The following is a 20,715-nucleotide window of genomic DNA, read 5'->3' on the forward strand; positions in this document are numbered from 1 at the left end:
AATATAACACATGCATTCTCGGTATAAAGTTTTGACATTAGGTAAGATAATATCAACATTAAAATACACAGGAATCATAAATTCCTTACTATACATATACAAGACAAGATACACAGCAGAAAACTGACGGGAGGCTCAAATTATGGCTAAAGCACAATCACAAACGAAGAACAGCACTTTTTGAACCAGTACAACCAACTGCGATCATAGAATCATCCTTACTCCAAGATATCGTTGATATCATACTATTTGCAGGGTCCAGTTTCATATCCAACTGTGCTGCTTTTTTATACTTGAGCATTTCGGACAACTTCCATAATAATATTCTTCCTTGAGAATCGCCTGTAACCAATCGACTTTCATCATGTGAGAGACTTGCCGATATAATTGGTCGACCATCACCCACCATCTTTAGATCAACAATTTTGCCATCTACGAAGTCCCATAGTCTCAAAGATGAGTCCAACGAACAACTAACCAAATACCAATGCTTCTCCTGTGATGGATCTTTAATGTGCAACCAATGCAAGTACGTTATTGGCTCTGAGTGGCCTATAAGAATTTGTAATGAATTTGTTGAATCCCCCCTCCATATACGTATGGAACAATCCTCGGATGCCGAACAGAGTAATTTCAACTCTGAATTGTAGTTAACAAATGATATTGGTCCAGTATGACCACTAAGCACACCAATCGGAACCTCAGAGCCCATTTCTCCCAACTGATATACACAGAGCTTGTAATCCGCTCCGGGAATAACAAATTTATAATCATCGATCCAACATGCATCCGTGCCAACTGTCTTTTCTGGCTTGGAATCTAAATCTATACTTTGAACAGGCCTTCCAGAAGACGAATCCCAGACAATTGTTCTATTTGTGACATCCATGGTGAGTAAATGAGAACCGCTCGGTGACCATCGAGCAATTAAAACTGGTGAGTGATGAAGTGCCATGATGAACTTAATTGACCCGGATATATCCCACATACGCAATTCTCCGTTTTCCGATCCTGTTACTATCGATTTTCCGTCAGGACTCCAGGAAATTATGACAATACGCTTACTCATCATTGGGTGGGGCAAATTCTTTAAGATTGGATCAAGTTTTCCGTGATTATCCATTTTCAAATCACATATCTGTGCGGATTGCTCCACTCCACCCCAAATGAGGTAATCAACACGACTTGGACTCCAACAGCAAGTTAGGCTGCTTGTGAACGGATATATTTGTTCGATTTCATGTAATTTGTCTACCACTCCATCGTGCTCCTTTTCTTCATCCTTTACTATAGACTTTCCATCTTTTCTCTTGCCATCTGCAGACTTTCCATCAGTATCTTTGGACAAGCGTCTGCTTTTTAAATCTTCTTTGTTTGCCTCTTCCTTTAACGCACCGAAAAGATTAAAATCCAAACTTACCACATCCTCAGGCACCGCATTGCCCTCCTTTGTCACAAGTTCATTCACCTTGTCGTATAATATACCTTTCTGAACCAAATCCACAAGACATCCAAGCGGCACCTTTGAGCCGAGTCTTTTTTCATACCGGTCGACTTTTGTTTCATCCTGGAGAGCATACGCACTCAAATCAAGTCCACCTTCTTGGAGGTACCTCCATATTAAATAATTTAGTTCATTGGCTGTGAGTGACATGTTTTTTTATATGTTCTAGTTTGTATGGTTCACAATACTAAATTATATAGGACACGATGCTTGATGAAATATATCTCCACGCCTAATTATTAAATACTTGTACCATCCACCTGTGAGATAACTATGCAACTAGAAAATTGTGAGCTGATATATTACTGTAGTTTGTTTCAAAATTAGACATAAATGAGAGAACAATTTAAGAAGGCACTTGCAGACCTCACGATGCTATATTGAAGACATACCTAGCACGCAAAAAAAAAGTTGAAATTATAGGACAAACATGTTCGCGCACAGAAAAGAAAAAGTAAGGGAAAAATTCGATGAATGCACGGATGTTAAAATTAAGTCGATCGGTCGTTTCTTTAAGACTGAAAGAGAAAGCACAACTGGCTTCGCTCAAACTCAGTAAAAACACACCAAAGTTCATCGGGACCGGACTTCGCGGATTTCAAGCGGCATTCAGCTATTTTCTGCTCCAACAATTAGATATCATCTTAAAGTGTGTGAACTGGGCAAACTGGGCAAAAGTTTAGGAAAATCTAATGTTTAAACCAATAAAAAGGAAGAGACTGGTACTATATCGATCTTTCATGAGGATTAATTAGTCTTTATTTAAACTAAATCTATGATTATGTGTAGTTCAGCTCTCTCATTCGGGTTATGAGATTCAGCTTAGTAACCTCTTTTTTTTTTTTTTTTTTTTTTCGTGATTTCATTCCTGTTGCGGGTACGCCAAGAACGAAAAAAAAAACGCTATTCACCTCGGGCCAATCTAATTTCCTAAACGAGCAATCCAGGGATGATGAATGAGATGGCTCCGGCTAAGAAGCCGTTTGAAAACAGAAACATCCGGGACCTATATTACACAGGTAACGATGAACGATGAATACCTTTATATTGGACTTGGCGGAGTTCAAAAATACTAACCGGAGTTAAAAAATCGGCTCGAAATACAGTAATCAAGCAAATTTCATCAATTTAACTTTAATTACATATTTAAATCATTTACGACGCTAGGAAGTTGACATGCACTGTGAACGTTTCTTTTTACTTTGTGTCATTATTTAGTTTGACATACTGCGCGAGCCCTTAAAATTTTTAAGTCTTATTTATATGTTGAGCTTTATCTGGCAGTAAATTGGATCAGCATCCTGTTGGCTAACGTTTTTTTCTTAGGATTCACATCCAGTCGGACTCTTTCCTATTTTATCAGAATACTGTGAAACAAAATACGTTTATACGCAAGCTAGACAAAGATAACCCAGTCTCTACACACAAAATAGCGCTCATAGTATCTATCGCATATTAATTATGATAAACTTTTTGCAGAAGTCTCTCTTTAGGAAACGATCAGGGAGTGAAGGTTTTACGTCTCAATCAGCCGAAGATCTCGCAAACCTGAAGACTCTTTCTGTAACATCGCATAAAACAATCAACACACATGCAGTCGATTCCTTAAATTCAGGTAATACACTTAGTACGCTAAATGCGCTGGATGCTAGACTATCAAATTCTTCCTCAAGCGAATCTGAGAAGAAAGATCAAGTTAACGAGACAAAGAATTCTCAGAAAGACGACGAAGATGAAATTAACGAGGAAGACCTTTATCCAAACGGTGGTATCAAGGCATACACAGTTGTTTTTGGCAGTTTCTGCTGTTGCGTGACACTATTTGGTATGATGGACAGCATTGGTGTCATCGAAGCATATGTGCAGATTCATCAACTCTCGACAACAGCGGTCTCATCTATTTCATGGATATTCTCCATCTTCATGTTTATATCCATGTTTTTGGGAATTATCACTGGACCTTTATATGATCTTTTTGGTTCACAACAACTTTTGGTTATCGGAGCGGGCTTCACGTTTGTAGGAATATTCTGCACAGGAGAATGTACCGAGGTTTATCAGTTTGTACTAAGTTTTGGTATTTGCTTGGGCTTGGGAACAGGATTTATGATGACTCCTGCGGTTTCGGCGGTTTCTAGTTGGTTTGGAAAAGGCCACCGAGCCTTCTTTTTGGGAATTGTCCAATCAGGTGGCTCTGTTGGTGGTGTTATATTCCCTATTCTTCTCAGGTCCATGTTCCCAAAGCATGGCTTCAAGTGGTCAATGCGTATTTTAGCATTTCTAAACCTTGGGCTAGACATTATTGGAGCTTTCCTTGCAAAGGATAGACTTAAAGAATTGAAGCATCTTCAGGGAAAATCCGAAACTGGAACAATTTGGGATAAGATTAAGCATTCAATCGATCCAAAGGCTTTTAAAGATCGTTCTTTCCTATTCTTGACTTTAAGTCTATTTCTAAACGAATTTGCCGACACCATTGTTCTAACATACATTTCCTCATATGCAATTTCTCAGGGAGTGTCACAACAGGAAAGTTACAACATGGTGACCATCCTGAATGCGTTGGGAATTATTGGCTCTTACATTCCATCGTATCTCGCAAATGCTTACGGTGCATTTAATATGATGGCACTTGTTTCAGGAACCTTGACGTTAGTTATTTTCATAATATGGCTACCATTTGGCCAATATAAGGCAGCATTATACGTGTTTGTGTCTATATTTGGTTTCTGCTGTGCCTCAACTTTCGCACTTACTGGAGCTACTATCAGCGAGGTTACTAAAAAGACTTCCGATTTTGGAAAGAGATATGGAACTGCCTATTCTTTTGTCTCATTTGGTTGCTTGCTATCCTTGCCAATCTCTGGTGCGTTCATTAGGCAGAAAACAAACACATACTACAGGCACATGGTGATATTCAATGCCTGCATGAGTCTCTTAGCTACATTTTTCTTCCTATTGACAAGGTACACAATTGTTGGGAGAAAAATAAAGGTGGCAGTTTAATTTTGGCATTATCCCGGTTCATGCATATACAATATTTTGAGATGTACATTAATCGTAAGCTGGAGTTTAATATAAATATAAATTTATCCGACACTTGTAAGTCCGTATACGGTGAAGTATTATGCACAGAACACGTGACAAGACATATAATACGCATACAATCTACAATTTGGAGGACTATAAATCCAAACTTGGACCTCAGGCGATTTAGCTTCTCAACTGTTTGATATTACTTGACCTTAATCAAGACGTCTAGAACTTTAGAACTGACGTACGCATGCATGCATACATTGACACTCTTAATGGATTGTTACGTAAATGGTATACATCCTGACACCAAATAAGGAGAAAAATTCGTCCACGTGATACATGCACACCTCACACCGCTATCAAACAAATTTAATCCAGCCGTTAAAGTTAGGCTTTGTAAAAAGTTAAATGTTATAACTGTGTAATGTATACAATTAGCAGTTTAAATATGTATATTAACAAGAAACATCTGGTCAAGTAATAGATCCAATTCAACCTTCGAGAAAGTGTAAATTTAATGTTGGGGCTTGCAAGGAAAAGACAGTCACAATCTATATGGAAATCCGCGGTTTTATTTTATACCCCTGGGACCAGAAATCTAGGTGAGGGCGGGCTCCAAAAAAAAATAATTAATAAAATTTTTTTGAAGCAGATGGGTCCCGCGAGAGCAGGGTGAAATTTCACAAAAAGTGAAATAGAGCAGAACCCAAAGTTAACATCGTACAAACCCAGGTATCGAAAGAAAGCTATAACGTGCTATCAGCAAGTAATAGATCATATAACAAAATGGCCGCTTCGCTTAAGGAACCAGTTAGCAGAGAGTACACCATCAACCTCCACAAAAGGGTATGTTTGATTTAACAAATATGTGATAGTTTGAATTATTGTGATGAACAGTAGAGGACGGATGACTTAATTCTCGTTAATGTTTTAGTTCAAAAACAGAAGAGTTTAGGGAACAGCGATATGTTGTGTTCAAGCAAGGACTGTGTGGATTCACTCAAGATTTACATTTGGAGATGCCAAGACAGATTATATAAAGATATGAAATGCATTTGGAAGGAAAGTGAACATGTGGACTACCTTAATTTAATCAACAGGTTATCACTACAACACTATTGGAAATGGGACAATCAGTCACTTTGTAAGCAGGAGACTACGGATAGAAAGTTTGGATTTGGAAAGGGACAATGAGAAATCTGGCAACATGTGGTGATTATGCCAAAGCAATGAAAACAGGTTATATTTGATAGACAAGAGTGTTGCATTCAACGGAGCATGGGTCTGCTAAATTGAGAATTTATTGCAAACTATCAATAAACCAACAGATATGTTTTAAGTACATCAATACTAACATTATACGCTTTTTTTAGTTGCACGGTATCCAATTCAAGAGAAGAGCTCCAAGAGCTGTGAAGGAGATCAAGAAGTTCGCCACATTGCACATGGGAACAGAGGATGTCAGATTGGACCCTAAGTTGAATGTCGCTTTGTGGAAGAGAGGTATCCAGGGTGTCCCAACCAGATTGAGACTTAGAATCTCCAGAAAGAAGAACGAGGAGGAGAGTGCTAAGTCGAAGATGTTCTCTTACGTTGAGTACGTTAATGTTCCATCTATCAAGGGATTGCAGACTACTGTTGTTGAGGATGAGGCTTAAGTTTAGGTGTACTGGCTCTTCTGACTCTATAATAATATATACAAAAATGCAATGTTCCATAATTCCTTAACAGGAGTGCTTTTTAGAAAGTTGCTATTTGCAGAGTGTGCATGCTGTGTAGTGCAGTGTTGTAGTTTACTAGAGGGTGTTCAGATATCTTCACTGGTAAAGTGGAGAAAATGCTTATTTTTCAGTTGAATGATGATTGCTTATTAGTGCACCCCTGAGGTAGAGCCCGGAACACACTGATGGATTCAACGATAAACATAGAAGCATCAGGAAAAAGGGTAACGAAGGAAAACATACATACATCCCATAAAACCACATTATGCTCCAACTCACACCAAATCGACCCAAAAATACCCCAACATACTGTTCAACCAACTACTAAATTACAATTACCATATACAATTACCACATACAACACATTCAGGCACAGCATACCCATAAAAACGCCACACCTTTTAATTCTGCTAGCCTTACTCGAATGCATATTTGGTTAGTAAAAGTGCCCTGAGAGACATCACTAGCTTTTGATAGAGCCATCTTACATTCACATTCTGCTAAAAACGAATATTCAGTGTAACTATGACAAATTAAAAAAGCAATCATCACAAAATGGCGGGCTAGATTCGGTATCTCAAAACGAGACAAACCACTTGTAGCCCTATGAGAAAGCCAAGTATAAACCTGAACTTTCCTTGCTCGTGATTGAAATGAGGATCATCATAATAAGTTTAAAGCAGAAAGGAAGGTGCTCCACAAATTAGTGAAAAGTATACATACTCTTCCTGTAATGTGCAACAAAGCTTGTTGATGCCTTCCAGAATTGAAGCCAGAAATGCATACCGGCTTTCATAAAGAAACCACTTAACTATATGAGTAGAAGCACAAAATTTTGCAGACTAGTTCTTCTCTTTTTTATAGGTAAAAAACTTTTGGGGTTTTCGAGGAGAAAAAAAAAAAGTGAAATGTGAAAAATTAGGGAGGGGGAAAAACAGAGTTCAGACCTAGCGTTGCGGGTTAGTACAGCGCGGCTGATTTCAGCATACTTTGAATTAAACCCCAGAACTGTCTACCCTAACGGCGAAATCCAACAGAATAGTACTATTTGGAATCTATAAAACATCTAAATTATCATATACATCCTCTCCTACAGGTACATTCTCATCTAAGCTACAATTTTAGCCTTCTTCCAGTAGTCTGCCTGCTCTCCTTTTTTCGATCTTCCAAATTCCTCTCCTCGACATCTTTATACGGAAAATTGACGGCTGATCCAAAGCCAGCATCACCAGAACGCTTCAGTGTAAAGTGCTTGTCAAAAAAGTCCAGCATTTCGGCAAAGCAGGTTGCCTCATTAAGCTCAATATGAAGCTTTTTGGATGTTTGACTCTCGAGCATACAGCTTACATGATGCTGTATGAGTCTAAACGGAAGTCCATATGAGGAAGCCAGGTCCAAAAAGAGCTCTACCGCACCCCACGGCGTATCTTTAAATCCAGCAAACATCGCCGGATTGTATAAAACACCCCTAACTGCCATTACTCCATCACAACCAGTATATTTGCAAATGCTGTATGCATCTTTAAGGCTCCGGCAATCTCCGTTGGCTATAATTGGCACAGTTGCGATCTCTTTGATGGCCTTAATCTTGCCGAAATCTGCAGGAACCGAAGATCGCGTGTTCTTTGTTCTTCCGTGAACAGTTATAAAATCCACACCTGCATCCTCTACACACTTCACAAACTCTATAGTCTCTGCTATATCCGCGTGAACTCTGATTTTGACCTCCATTACAAGTGTATCCCCATACTTTTTCTTCAAGGCACGAACCATATCTGCCACTAGCTCCTTTTTCGACATGAGTGCTGCTCCTATTCCCTCTCGAACTTGCTCCTTAATGGGGCAACCACAGTTGAGACCTATACCATCAACATAAGGATGCACCATCTCGCACATTCGAAGCAAGTCTGTCACGTTATTGGCTCCAACCTGCAGAATTAACGGCCTGTCACCTGCATTCGTTGTAAAATCACTAATTCTTGCATTTTCATGCCGCACGAACTCCCGTGCTAAGATCATAGGTGTGTAAACTATGTCTGTTTTGTAATGTCGCACCAACTCCCGGAATGGAAGCTTCGAGTATCGAACCATTGGTCCGGCTACAAACACCGGTCGTCCTTCTTTCTTGCAACGAGCTATAACTGCCATGGGATTGTCCTCTGGACTTCTTTTAGGTAAATTTGACGTCATCTCCGGGCTGAACCTCGTAAAAAACTTAAATTTATCACTTGAAACCTGCTGGAAGACTTTCCTTACCTGCCTTTGAAGCTTTGAAGCGTTCTTCCAGACAAACATACACCTACTCTTAGTGGTTTAGTGTGTGGAGCACATGTAGGGAGAATATATGAAAGAGGTGAAAGTGAAAAAAAAAAAAAAAAAAAAAAAAACGTTTCTCGCATTTTGCGGAGTGGCACTACATCTAACTCATACAAAACCAAATTAGCAATCAGAATGATACACATTAAAGTGCATATTGCTGCACACTCGCTTATGCAATTTTGGTACTACATCATCCAAAACGGCATAACTCATTGCTTTTGTTCATATGCTCTCTTCATGATGCAATCAATGCATTAACTTACAATCAGGAATGAGATCTGCACAGCCAAGGTCGATAAGTGAAAAAAAAAAAGTTAAAAAAATGAGGTGAAAATTTCGCATGGGCCTGAATTGCAGTATGGGAGAAGCAACAACATGAATCAGACAAGAAGAGTCCAACAATTGCTTCGAAATCATTATCTTTGAAGAATCTGAAAGCATTTTTGATTATTTGAAATTTTAGGGCAAAAGAAAGACTTGAAGAATAGTTTCAGAGACAAAACAGCATGCCTTCGGAAGTACAGGAAAGTGATCGCAAAAGAACAAACGAAGAAGTAGAGAAAATTACAGATGATAATCACGGGCCAGAAACAAAGAAGCAAAAGTCCGAGGTTGAGGAAAGTAAGGACAGCTGGAAGAAAGGAGAGGCTCCAATTAAAGAAGAGTACAGAGTGCATGACTCGTATGTTGGTGGAGAAATAGACGATGATGATTTGGAAGCAAGTAGAACATTTCGAGGAGACGAGGAGAATGGCAACAACAAGAAGGGAAAGAGAGTGAAGAGAAAGGGAAAGAATAGAGGACAGAATCACAATAGACGGCTGATCCAGGCAAGAGAACGCATCAAGTTGTGTGCTTCTGTGGTTGATCCTGAAGATGAAATACACACATGCCATTATGGAGCGGACAATTGCAAGTTTTCGCATGATGTGGATGCTTATTTGAAGGAGAAACCGGCCGACAATCCAGGTATGTGTCCAGTTTGGGAGAAGAATGGATACTGTCCAGCTGGTGTGAAGTGTAGATGGCTGGGGTCGCACTATGATAAAGAGAAGAAGAAACTAGTTTATAAAGACGGATACGTGAGAAAGGAGGAGATGGGGGAGTTGAACTGGATCTCGGGGTCCCAAAAGCACACACTTCAGAAGCGAAAGGTCCCACTCACCAAGTCGGATGATATTACGAAATGGATCGATGAGATTTATCGGGGAAAATCTCCGGAAGAGGTAAGAAAGGAGGAGCAGGAGCATGCAGCAACTTATATAGAGCCACCATTCAGGCCATGCGAGAAGAAGGATCTCCATTTGAAGGGAAAGAAGATTGTGGCACCATTAACAACAGTTGGAAACCTCCCGTTCAGGCGTTTAATGAGAACTTTGGGTGCAGATGTGACATATTCAGAAATGGCACTCTGTCTTCCACTTATCCAGGGTTCGAAGTCAGAGTGGGCCCTAATGAAGGCTCACCAGAGTGAGTACCCAGGCTTTGGAGTGCAGCTTGCAGCATCAAAGCATTGGCAGACTTCTAAAGCTGTCGAAGCCATTGCCAAACTTGCACCAAACGTCTCAGAGTTCAATTTGAACTGCGGATGTCCGATCGACTTGCTTTTCCGTAAAGGTGAGGGCAGCGGGTTGATGGATAACCCAAACAGGATGCTCAGGATTCTCAAAGGCATGAATTACTGCTCGGGTGACATCCCCGTCACAGTTAAGATGAGAATGGGTGTGAGAGATGAAAAGCCGCTTGCAAAGCAGATTGTCGAAAAGTTACTTCCAGAAGGTGATGTGGCGGCAATCACGATCCACGGAAGATCACGTAAGCAGCGGTACACCAGGCTGGCCAATTGGGATTATGTTGGAGAGACGGCATCAGTAGTGAAGGGGTGGTATGAAGAAAACGAAGACACTCAGGCAAGTAAGGAGAAGGCAGAGTTGAGACCTGTGTATGTTGTTGGAAACGGAGACTGTTACACGTATGAAGATTACAATAAGGACATGTCTTATCCTGGAATGGATGCAGTGATGATTGGCCGAGGAGCATTGATAAAGCCTTGGATATTCGAGGAGATTGATTCTCAGCAGTATCTCGATAAGACTGCAAGCGAGAGACTCTCGATTATTGAGCAGTACAGCAAGTTTGCATTGGACCACTGGGGTTCGGATGAGTTTGGAGTGAACACTGCTAGACGGTACATGTGTGAGTTTTTGTCGTTTACATACCGGTATGTGCCTGTTGGTCTACTTGAGAGGCTTCCACCGAAATTAAACCAGAGACCTCCTCCTTACAGAGGCAGAAACGAGCTTGAAACTCTTCTTGCATCTCCAGATTACAAGGATTGGATCAAGATCACGGAGATGTTTCTTGGAAAGGCAGATGATGGATTCTCCTTTATTCCAAAGCATAAGAGTAACTCATATGAGAATCCGAACTGAGGAGGGGAGGTTGGAAATAACGAGTGATACTAATAAATGATGAGGGAAGAAATGAACGTACCAGATAAACGCAAGACCACTTATTTTGACATGAAATCAGAACCTTGGTTGGATACTTAGTACTTGGGTAGAAATATAGTTAGATACTTAGATGCTTAGTTACTAACTTAGATACTTAGTTACATAACCAATTGCACGCACCGAACTGTGCATACGCCACGGAACCTTCAACCCTCAATTAGCCTTCTTATCCAAAGACTCGTAGTCCTTTGATAATGCCTCGGCCTGTTTCTTAAGCCTCTTCATCTCCTTTTCGCTGTCCTTGATCTTTTGCCTCACATCCTTGGCGTTCTTCTCATCCACAGTACTGAGTTTGTCCAACTTTGCACCCTTCTGCTGCCTGGCAAGCTCCTCCTTTACATTCAGAAGATCATACACCAAATCGTAAGTTCTCTTAACAACGAGCGAGAAAAACAACGTGAGCCCGCACAAATACACGTTTCTCTGAGCATAGAATCTCCTGCTCTGGATCTCTGCTCTTGTTGAGCCGCTGGCGATGCCCGGATTGCCTTGAGGTGGTGGAGGCATTCCAGAATGTTCGGGGACAAAGCCACCATTATCCATGTTGTACAACTCGTTCGTCACCTTGTTCATTCGATGCAAGGAGTCCACGAACAACACACCAATGAATCCAATGACACATTTGAAGAATATCTGGAATTTTTCGGAGTGGAATGGGATGTTTATTGAGTTGAGAAGTGGCTTTCTCACCTTTGGTGGAAGGGGAAGAGATATGATGGCAAACAGGGCCATTTCCACCATCAACAGGGAGAAGACTAGTGTGTATTGCAATGCCATAGTGATGATGCTGTATAAATATGCTTTTTTGATTGAATTGAGGTTCACCGATGAAGTGTTGTGCTGAAAGATGAAGAAGAGATGTGTGGAGTGAAAATGTGCTGATAAGAACAGCAAGGAAGAAATAAAATAAAAAAAATAAAAAAGCAACTGTGATGTGATATGCGTAAAAAAAAAGATTGAGGATTGCAGATGGAAAAAGGTGCATTAGCACAAACTACGGGGAAATGAATTTGGCTATGTTGTATTAAAATAGAAAAAGCTGAGGAAAGAAGGCGGTAGAGTGAAGCGCGTGCAAAGTAAGGAATTGTACAAAAGGGGAACCTGAAGAAAGAATAAAGTTTATGACAAAGAAAAGAAGCATAAAAAGGGGATGCACATGGTTCAGAAGTGAAGACTCTAGGTAATGACATAGCAAAAGGAAGGAGTAATAGCAGCGGCCAGCGATTGCATTAAAGGGGTGGTGATCACAAGACTAGAGGTAGAATAGATAGACCAGACTAGAAACTAGAATAAATAGACTAGATGAACCAGACGGCTTAATCAAACTAGACAGCCTAGATAACTAGATAGCCTAGATAACTAGATAAACTAATTAAAGTAGACAACCTAGAAAACTAGAAGAGCTAGACATGTTAGAAGCCTAGAAAAACTAGATGAACTATTAGAGACAGCCTAGGAAACTAGATGAATTATTAGAGACAGTCTGAACCCCAACAACCCAAATAAACTAACATCCTAATAATCAATGCGTGGTGTGCCCCCGGTGGTACTTCAACCCGTTCAGGTTCTTGTACCGCTTACCGCAAACCTCACACCGGTAAGGCTTGTCCTTGTCAAGATCGGCACCCGCCGGATATGGGGCGTTGGACCTCGGGTCAATTACCGAAAACGTACCGTCCGGATTGGCCCGCAACTTCTGGTTTTGGTGGCCGTGCAACCGGTGGTACTTCAACCCGTTCTGGTTCTTGTAGTTCTTATCGCAGCCAATCACAGGACACTTAAACGGCCTGTCCTCGTCTCTTTCGGCCACGTACAACCGGCGGGCCGGATCGTCAATGCATACATCCTCCATTTCCTCATCTGGAGTATTTGTAAAACCGCCGAGACGGTAGTTTTTCTGCTGGCTGTGCTGCTGAGGAGCCGGGTGGCGAAACCGGTCGTTCCCGGTGGCGATGTCACGCTTGGAGGTGCCTGGGTGTTTGTGCAACAGGGCCTTGCCGGGTGGTACCGGGTTTCCCGCGTGGCCGCCGGCCTGGTTCCCGGTGGAGCTACCACTGCCCCCAGGTGGCCCCCCGATAGATGTCCCGGTAGAGGCTCCGGCAGACGCCCCAGTGGCCAGGCCGCCCCCGAAGAAAGAGGCCCCGCCCAGCGGAGAGCCCACCTGGTGGCCGTCGTCCACCAGTGGGAACCCACTCCCGAAGAGCGACCCCGCAGCCCCCGGTGTGTCCTGGAACTGGAACTGTTCCTCCAGGCCCACCGGCGACTGCCCCGTAGTCAACGCGGGCACCTGATCGAACGAAAACTCGTCGATCTGCATCTCTGCGTCCTCCCCGTAGTTGTTTGACGCCGTCTGCTGGTTTTGGTCAATTTGCAGTTGATCATTTTGCATTTGGTTGTTTTGCAGCTGGTTACTTTGCATTTGGTTATTTTGCAGCTGGTTATTTTGTAGCTGGTTATTTTGCATTTGGTTATTTTGCATTTGGTTATTTTGCATTTGGTTATCTTGCATTCGGCCACCCTGATTTCGCCCCTGGCCCACATTCGCGCCTTGCTCCAGCTTGCTTTCGCCTGGCTCCTGCCCAAACCCGCCCACCTCATCCTGCGGATTCAGAAAAACCTCATTTGTCGAAACCGCATCCATCCCGTTGCCATTCATCGGGTGTGCCCGCGGCGTTTCCACAACCGGCTCCTGCTGAATGTGCATCTCCTCATAGTGGCGAAGAAGGTCGTGCAACGTCGGCAACAACTGCCCGCAGCAACTGTAGTCCTTGCAGTAGTTCGCCTCCAAGTCCGCCAAGTACGACGAGCTGTTCGGCGACGACATCCCTGCACCGCTGCCCTCTGCTGCATCGCCACCTTCCGTTGCACCACCTGCCTCCATGATCGGCACGAACGACGCCGGGTTATTTATCGAATTCTTGTGGTTCTGCACCTGGATCGACCCTGCGTTCACATTCCCACCGAAGGAAAGGCTGCTTTTCCTCTCCTGGGCATGCTGCTGGGCAAACAGCATCACCTCGTCCTTTAGCCACGATCCTATCGTCACCGATCCCCACGAAACACCTCCCATTCCTTGCGAATGCGCTATGCTTTCTCTCCTCATTCGCGGATTTTGCGACACTGACCCGTGCCTCGATGCCCCTGATATGTTTATGGGCTGTGTGCTTGTATCCTTGTGTGTGCTGTTTCCAAATGTGAAGTTTGGGTTGAAGCCTGTCGGCCCGTCGTTCGACACTGACATTGCGTCTGAGTTAAACATGTGTGTTGTGTCTTTTTGTATTGGTTTCAGCTATTGCTGTTCTTTCTACTTGTTTGCTAGAAGAGTCCTCAAGTAGTTTCTCGACTTTATTTAAATGGTCTCTCAAGTTCAAGTAGTATCTCAAGTTTATCCAACTAGTCTGTTCTAACTTGCCTGCTCCACTTATTATTCGAGCGTATGTCGGCTATCCGTATCAACTATTCGTCTGTTTCAAGCTATTAGTTATTTGCTATCTAGCTCGGTTTATAAGTTATCCTGCTTGGCTATCAATGCCTATATCTCGCAATTTGCCTTCTGATATATGTGCTGCAAATAGTGTATCACTCCCTTAATTTTTCGGTATCTGTGCGAAACGGCAAAAAATATATATACGTAAATATATATCGATGCGGTATTAAATGCGAGCGAAATGTCCACTGCGAAGGCGTCACTAAAGTATACGTGGTGACCCGGAATAGTTCCTATCTCTTGAAATTTTAACCTTTGCAGTTATACACGCAAAATGCTATAAAGACCCGTTATGTTAATTAAAAGCTGAAAAGGGCTCACAGCATTCAAAAAGATAACTAGACACTGGGAGGGGATGAAAAATAACAAATGTGAAATACGGAATAAAATTGGAATAATAATATAAACGCAACATAATGGGAAACAAGGGAAAATGGAAAGGGATATAAATTAAATTGGCTAGGTAAACAGGAAGAATGCACAAAGAAAAAATAACGAGGAGGTAAAAAAATAAGAATAATGTGAACAAACACAATCAATTTCTTAGGCGTAGATTTCCCGAATTGAAATGTGAGTGTAGTCTCAACAAAGCCCAGTAATGGGGAATAATTATCTTGTGCATTGTGCTCTCTGATTTTTTGCTTTTTGGATGCGGAACGAAGCAACTGGCATAATTCAGACCTCCTCTTCGTTTTGTCTTCTGCCTCAATTTCTTTCAGTCCGTCCCTCACTTATTCTATTGTCTGGCCTCAAGCACAAATTCAATGCTGTATAAATATATCTTGCTCACAAAATCTGAAAATTACCATCCTTCCACCTAATTAAGCTTTGAACTGTAACATGTTGGCTTTTGCTGCCATCCGATGTAAGGAGGTGCTCATCTATCGCCAACATTCCATAAAATCTTCTATGGATGCAGCTGTAAGAAAACACCCAAACAGATATTCTAAATCAGTGCATACTGCAAAATACTTATGTGTGTTACTTGTAGCCATCAGTGACTGAGATGCAGAACTCCAGTCAGATGCCTACTAACAACTTTTAAAAGCATTGAAAGTTTATCACTCTTGTCTCTGATGCTTGACCTACCACCCTACATCCATTATTTTATGCTTATTCTACAAGCCTACATACAAATATGTAATCTCTCTCTCTCCCTATTCATTCAACTATTTGCCTTACCTCTCTTCCACACTACCTGGATAAAATTAGTCTATAGCTTTTTTTTTCACTGAATCATCAACGCCAATCATCGTGGAAGAATAGGAAATAAAATTATAAAAATAGGAATCGCTGCATAATAAGAGCTCACACGATAATTTGGGCACCCAGAAATCATCCAAAGTTTCCTCTTTTACTTATATTACGCTCCCGGGGCATTCCAGATCCGTTCAATTGTGTTCTTTACTGCTAGAAACCACGCGCAGTGATAGGTTAAATGGAAAAATCCCATAACTTGCCAATACCATTTAAGCGCCAAGATCTGGGTTCTTGAGTGAAAAAAAAACTTGAGTTTTTAACGCTGAGATTGGATTGTCCGAGCCGGAAAGAAAATCTATACCTTTCAACATAGCCCCAGCCACTTGAAAAATACAAAATGAAAAAGTACAACTATAACAATAACAAGATTAGTACTGCATGAGAAAAACCAATAGGAAAAAGAAAAAGTCAAACATTGGAAAGAAAACGGTTGAATGTTTGTCCCTTAGGCATATAACGGGATCACTTCAATTAGTGTTGGAGCTCAGTTCAATTTACCTCTTTTTATACCTTGAAACTTCCAGAGCCTTTCACACAAAAAGTTGTATCTTTTTTTGCTTGACCGAAATTAAATTGTACCATTGCCGTTATTCAATTAAAGCAGCAACAGCAGTGTAAATCAAGTTTCATTTTTTCTATGTTTTGAAATTGTAATACCGGTAGTTGATTAACAAGTATTCATTTCATTGAACCGTATTCGTATGCAGGTGACTCTCTGTTCAATAGAATGCTTGAATCAGCAACGGCAAATGAGAAGAAAGAAGAATAACCAACAAGCACTAAATTCGTAACGATTCCAACGGCAATTCCAGGGACAATCATAATATGGTATTGGTCACTCTCCTCGAACAATAAGATTTATCACCGCTGTTTTTGTAAGCAGGCAGATGTAATTATATTATTTAAAAAAATTTCGGAAAGCTGTGATGCCTATTCACCAAGCCGTTTTTCTGTGCCGGTTAAAAGTCTATTCTTCTTGTTAGTCGATCGACGGATATCGTCAGTTTATCGTATCGTTAGATCAGTCGATCGTCCATTTCAGAATTCTGAAAACCTTGTACCGCCAGAAAAGCAATTAATACATCAAACTCACAACATTCTGAATATTTTTAGTGGTCCAAAATATTCGGGTATTTCACAAACCCAAGATTTGCTTTAAAAACACCAACAATTTTGTTTGTCTCTTGAAATTACTCAAATTTCCCGCTTCATCATCTCAATATCACTCACGGAAATGATTTCGTCGATAGTCCGGTCTATCAGATAGCACCGCCTTAAATGTTGAAAATTGATATGTCTGGGATTAATTGCTATCACTAGAATGTTTCCTTCCACTGCCTTCGTTGTTTCACTAATTTAATTTTCTTCAATTTAATATCATTTATATATTTAAATTTGGTTCAGATTGGGAATATTTAGATTGCCATTAAATATAACAGGCCCCTAATTGACATTACTAATAAAAATGTACGGCAGAACTAAGTTGCTTCGTTGCGTATAACAGAAATATTAAGGTTTATGAATTGACATTGTTAGATTTTAAATTACCAAATTAATGCTTATGTTATCCTAGAACGAAGAATGCCGAATTTTGTACTTTTAATCGGTTCATAAAGATGCGTCAGACGTTTTATCCAAAAGGCAATCTACTGCTTTTTGTTTAAATGCAAACATTGTCATCTGTTTTATCAGGAATATCAAATTGCAGAAAGCAGATTCTTTAAGTAACATCTGACTAATAATATGCACGATATGAACAAGTGGCTAATACGAAGTTAGGATAATCAGTAGGTGAGTACCATAAATGAGTTCAATAAGGACTGAAAACTTAACAATGCAATCTATTATTACCTTAGTTTGGTTTTGTAGATCCTTCAAAATGTAAGGAACAAAGACAAATTGTGATTATTATGCTAAGAACAGACCCACCAGATCCTCTTATGGCTTGATTTTAAATTCTGATCTATTTTTATGACATTTACTATATAGAAAATATTTTATTCTCCTTTTCATATTTTGATTAGAAATAGTACCACCAACTGGTGTCCTGTAAATTAATAAAGCGCTTGCGAAAGCGTGCTTTTGCACTTTGATAATGCCATTGAAAGAATTGGATAATCCCATACAACTAACTGCCTTCAAATGATAAAGAGAAGACGTGCGTAAAATAGCCATGCAATTGGGATGTATGTACAGATGGATGCTGATCGGTATATTTCCCTTTTCGGAATAGAAGAAGGCCACACAAAAAAATACGAGAATACAGAAAATAAATAAATACGCGCGAAACAATCAACATGTGCGAAACAAAAGGTATAATTTCATTCCGTATGACTAGCGCTGGATTAACCCCGTTCGAGCTAGAAAAAGAAAAGACACTTCCCAAGGAAAAATTTAATGTGATGCTGACCAAGCATTATCAGACTTAATTTACAAAACAGCAACGTAATGCTAACAAGTGGCATTTAAGTCCGTCTTAATAAATGCAGTTCCCGTATTCTAAACCCTGGGACAGCCAAAATTGATCCATGCACAAGAGTTTGCAACAAAATAATGATAGCGATTCAAGTTATTAGTTAGGTTGTTATTTGGCACGGCAAATCCTCAAAAATTGCACTAGTAAGTTTAACGTTCCTTCCCTCGGCATTTAAACAACCACTATAAAGATTTTGGGCACTCCGCAATTACGTAATGAAACAATATTGTGCGAACAATATGAAAGAGCAATTTCAATAGAATCAGGCACACCCTGGGGCAAGGAACGCACAAAGCCCAATTACCCTTGTTTGTATTGTTTTGTGGGCCTTCACATAGGTAATTTCTCTAGTATTTCAGAGATTTTTGATAACAGTACAGCCAGATTTGTGTTGTAGATAAGAAGAAAGCTTACTCAGCCACATAACATCGTATTCGTAATTGGGTTAAGTAAACTACGAGGATATATTTGATAATGAAGATCGCAGTTTTCTCCAAAACGTGTGTAAAATTACCATCCTTTATCACACAGGAATAAAAAAGCGGCTGCTTTAATGTGCTATATTTATATATTAAATGGTAAATGATTGGACTTTGGGAAATACAGAAGGGCCCGTACATAAAGGAAAAAACAGAAGAATGAAAATTTTCAGGATTTTGATGGATTGTGCATATGAACCGTTGGCAAATATATTATTACGGGAGCAGCTATTTTTACTTATTGTTCGTTTTATTTCTTTCAATTGTAACCACATAATCATGTATCTGTTTGTGTGCAATATCCGAGGCTGTGAATCCTGCAAAATATTTTGGTAACCACCATGAAATATTTACATGTTTGTGCCGCTTTCGAGACTAGGCAGAAGCGGGGTAACCAGTTCGTTTACTATGAGGTTAGATGATAGGAGTAATATGTCCACCCCATGTTGAGCAGGTATAAATAGGGGTCGGCGCCCCCTGTTTTTACAAAAGTAATTCAACTGATTCTTGAGATTTTGACTTGGAAATCAATAAGCACAACAGCAAACTAATCAACAGCAAAAAAAAAAAGCAAATCTCTGCAACAATGTCTTCCCCTTTCCAATACAACAAGTTCTTGATGTTCGGTGACTCGATCACTGAGTATTCTTTCAACCAGCTTCCAGAAACACACGAACATGACCCACAGTTCACTTTGGGTGCTGCTTTCACCGATGCTTACGTCAGAAGAATGCAGGTTGTCCGTCATGGTTTTGCAGGTTACTGCACTAGAGATGCTTTGAAGCTTATTGGACCAGTCCTTAAGTATGAGCACGACACCAAACCAGAGGCTGAGCAAGTTAAGATTGGATACATCTACTTCGGCACTAACGATTCCAGAGTTATGGGTGAGGGTGGCAACTACCAGCACGTCGACATTCCTCAGTACTTGGAGAACATGAAGAAGTTGGTTGCCGAATACCAAAAGAGAAACATCCATGTCTTGTTGGTGACACCTGCTCTTCACGACCAAAAGTTGTGGAGCAAGCACTGCCCAGAGGATGTTCCAACTGGAAATTACCGTAGTAGTGAGGTCCAGAAGCAGTATGCAGATGCTTTGTACAAGTTTGCTACTGAGGAGCTCAAGGTTCCTTGCTTCCACTTCTACAATGCAATGAAGAAGTACATGGATGATCATCCTAGCGTCACCATTGGTGACATGCTTGTCGATGGAATTCACATGAGTGGAATCTCCTACAAGATCGTCTTTGATGGTTTAATGGAGTTGATCAAGGAGAACTATCCTGAGTACTATCCACCAAACATGAAGATAAGATTCCCAGACTGGCCTGAGATCACTTACGACACTGACTTCAACAAGGGTTGAAACCCGTTGGTTGTGAGCATTTACATTACGTACAACTTTTTATTTTTTATCTAGATTATCAATTTTATATGTGCGGTCAACAACTGAATTTGCTGTAGGTATCGTTTGTCTCTTCATAATATGGAATTCCAATTGCCGTTTTTGTAGAACTTTTTCTCACTACTACATTCGAAAGCTACTTATTTTCTTCTTGGCATTTTGTAATAGATTTCCAAACCGACTGGTATTAATTTTAATGCTGGTGGTTTCCAATCGATTTCACTGCTTTTCGGCAAAGCTATAATTCTTTCCAAATGGTCAGGTTATGGAGATTATTCAAAATTTATCGGTGCATTTTCAAAATCTGTTTGCTTGGCAAAAAATAAAATTTGCTAAAAAATGTTACAAAATAAGTGGAAATCGATGCTTACATGAAGATTTTGTTCCGGTCAGAAAATTTTCCGAATGATTCAAACGGTCTCGGTGATTTCACAAGGAGCAACCTTTATGGCCGCATAAAGCGGGGTAACAAGACAAGATACACGATTTTGTAATTATAAACTAAGAAATGTGAA

General features: G+C 40.5%; 8 protein-coding genes across 8 annotated transcripts; 4 read left to right on the top strand and 4 right to left on the bottom strand.

The window, feature by feature from the left end:
• Positions 1-157: 157 nt before the first annotated feature.
• Positions 158-1,654, bottom strand: BRETT_004689 (uncharacterized protein; the record flags this gene model as incomplete). Its single annotated transcript, XM_041283182.1, has 1 exon — positions 158-1,654. The coding sequence occupies one exon, from the start codon at positions 1,652-1,654 to the stop codon at positions 158-160; it is 1,497 nt and encodes a 498-aa protein (XP_041136534.1).
• Positions 1,655-2,965: 1,311 nt separating this feature from the next.
• On the top strand, positions 2,966-4,510 carry BRETT_004690 (uncharacterized protein; the record flags this gene model as incomplete). Its single annotated transcript, XM_041283183.1, has 1 exon — positions 2,966-4,510. One exon carries the CDS (start codon positions 2,966-2,968, stop codon positions 4,508-4,510), a length of 1,545 nt encoding a protein of 514 aa, XP_041136535.1.
• An 816-nt stretch (positions 4,511-5,326) lies between these two features.
• RPL31B (60S ribosomal protein L31B) lies at positions 5,327-6,198 on the top strand (the record flags this gene model as incomplete). The annotated part of the gene is made up of 2 exons (XM_041283184.1): positions 5,327-5,386; positions 5,914-6,198. 2 exons carry the CDS (start codon positions 5,327-5,329, stop codon positions 6,196-6,198), a joined length of 345 nt encoding a protein of 114 aa, XP_041136536.1.
• A 1,176-nt stretch (positions 6,199-7,374) lies between these two features.
• On the bottom strand, positions 7,375-8,556 carry BRETT_004692 (uncharacterized protein; the record flags this gene model as incomplete). Its single annotated transcript, XM_041283185.1, has 1 exon — positions 7,375-8,556. One exon carries the CDS (start codon positions 8,554-8,556, stop codon positions 7,375-7,377), a length of 1,182 nt encoding a protein of 393 aa, XP_041136537.1.
• A 530-nt stretch (positions 8,557-9,086) lies between these two features.
• On the top strand, positions 9,087-11,012 carry BRETT_004693 (uncharacterized protein; the record flags this gene model as incomplete). Its single annotated transcript, XM_041283186.1, has 1 exon — positions 9,087-11,012. One exon carries the CDS (start codon positions 9,087-9,089, stop codon positions 11,010-11,012), a length of 1,926 nt encoding a protein of 641 aa, XP_041136538.1.
• A 234-nt stretch (positions 11,013-11,246) lies between these two features.
• On the bottom strand, positions 11,247-11,870 carry BRETT_004694 (uncharacterized protein; the record flags this gene model as incomplete). Its single annotated transcript, XM_041283187.1, has 1 exon — positions 11,247-11,870. The coding sequence occupies one exon, from the start codon at positions 11,868-11,870 to the stop codon at positions 11,247-11,249; it is 624 nt and encodes a 207-aa protein (XP_041136539.1).
• Positions 11,871-12,615: 745 nt separating this feature from the next.
• Positions 12,616-14,334, bottom strand: BRETT_004695 (uncharacterized protein; the record flags this gene model as incomplete). The annotated part of the gene is made up of 1 exon (XM_041283188.1): positions 12,616-14,334. The coding sequence occupies one exon, from the start codon at positions 14,332-14,334 to the stop codon at positions 12,616-12,618; it is 1,719 nt and encodes a 572-aa protein (XP_041136540.1).
• Positions 14,335-19,381: 5,047 nt separating this feature from the next.
• On the top strand, positions 19,382-20,161 carry BRETT_004696 (uncharacterized protein; the record flags this gene model as incomplete). The annotated part of the gene is made up of 1 exon (XM_041283189.1): positions 19,382-20,161. The coding sequence occupies one exon, from the start codon at positions 19,382-19,384 to the stop codon at positions 20,159-20,161; it is 780 nt and encodes a 259-aa protein (XP_041136541.1).
• Positions 20,162-20,715: the final 554 nt, after the last annotated feature.

Source organism: Brettanomyces bruxellensis, chromosome 7, assembly GCF_011074885.1.
Source record: "Brettanomyces bruxellensis chromosome 7, complete sequence".
NCBI classification, from domain to species: Eukaryota; Fungi; Ascomycota; class Pichiomycetes; order Pichiales; family Pichiaceae; genus Brettanomyces; species Brettanomyces bruxellensis.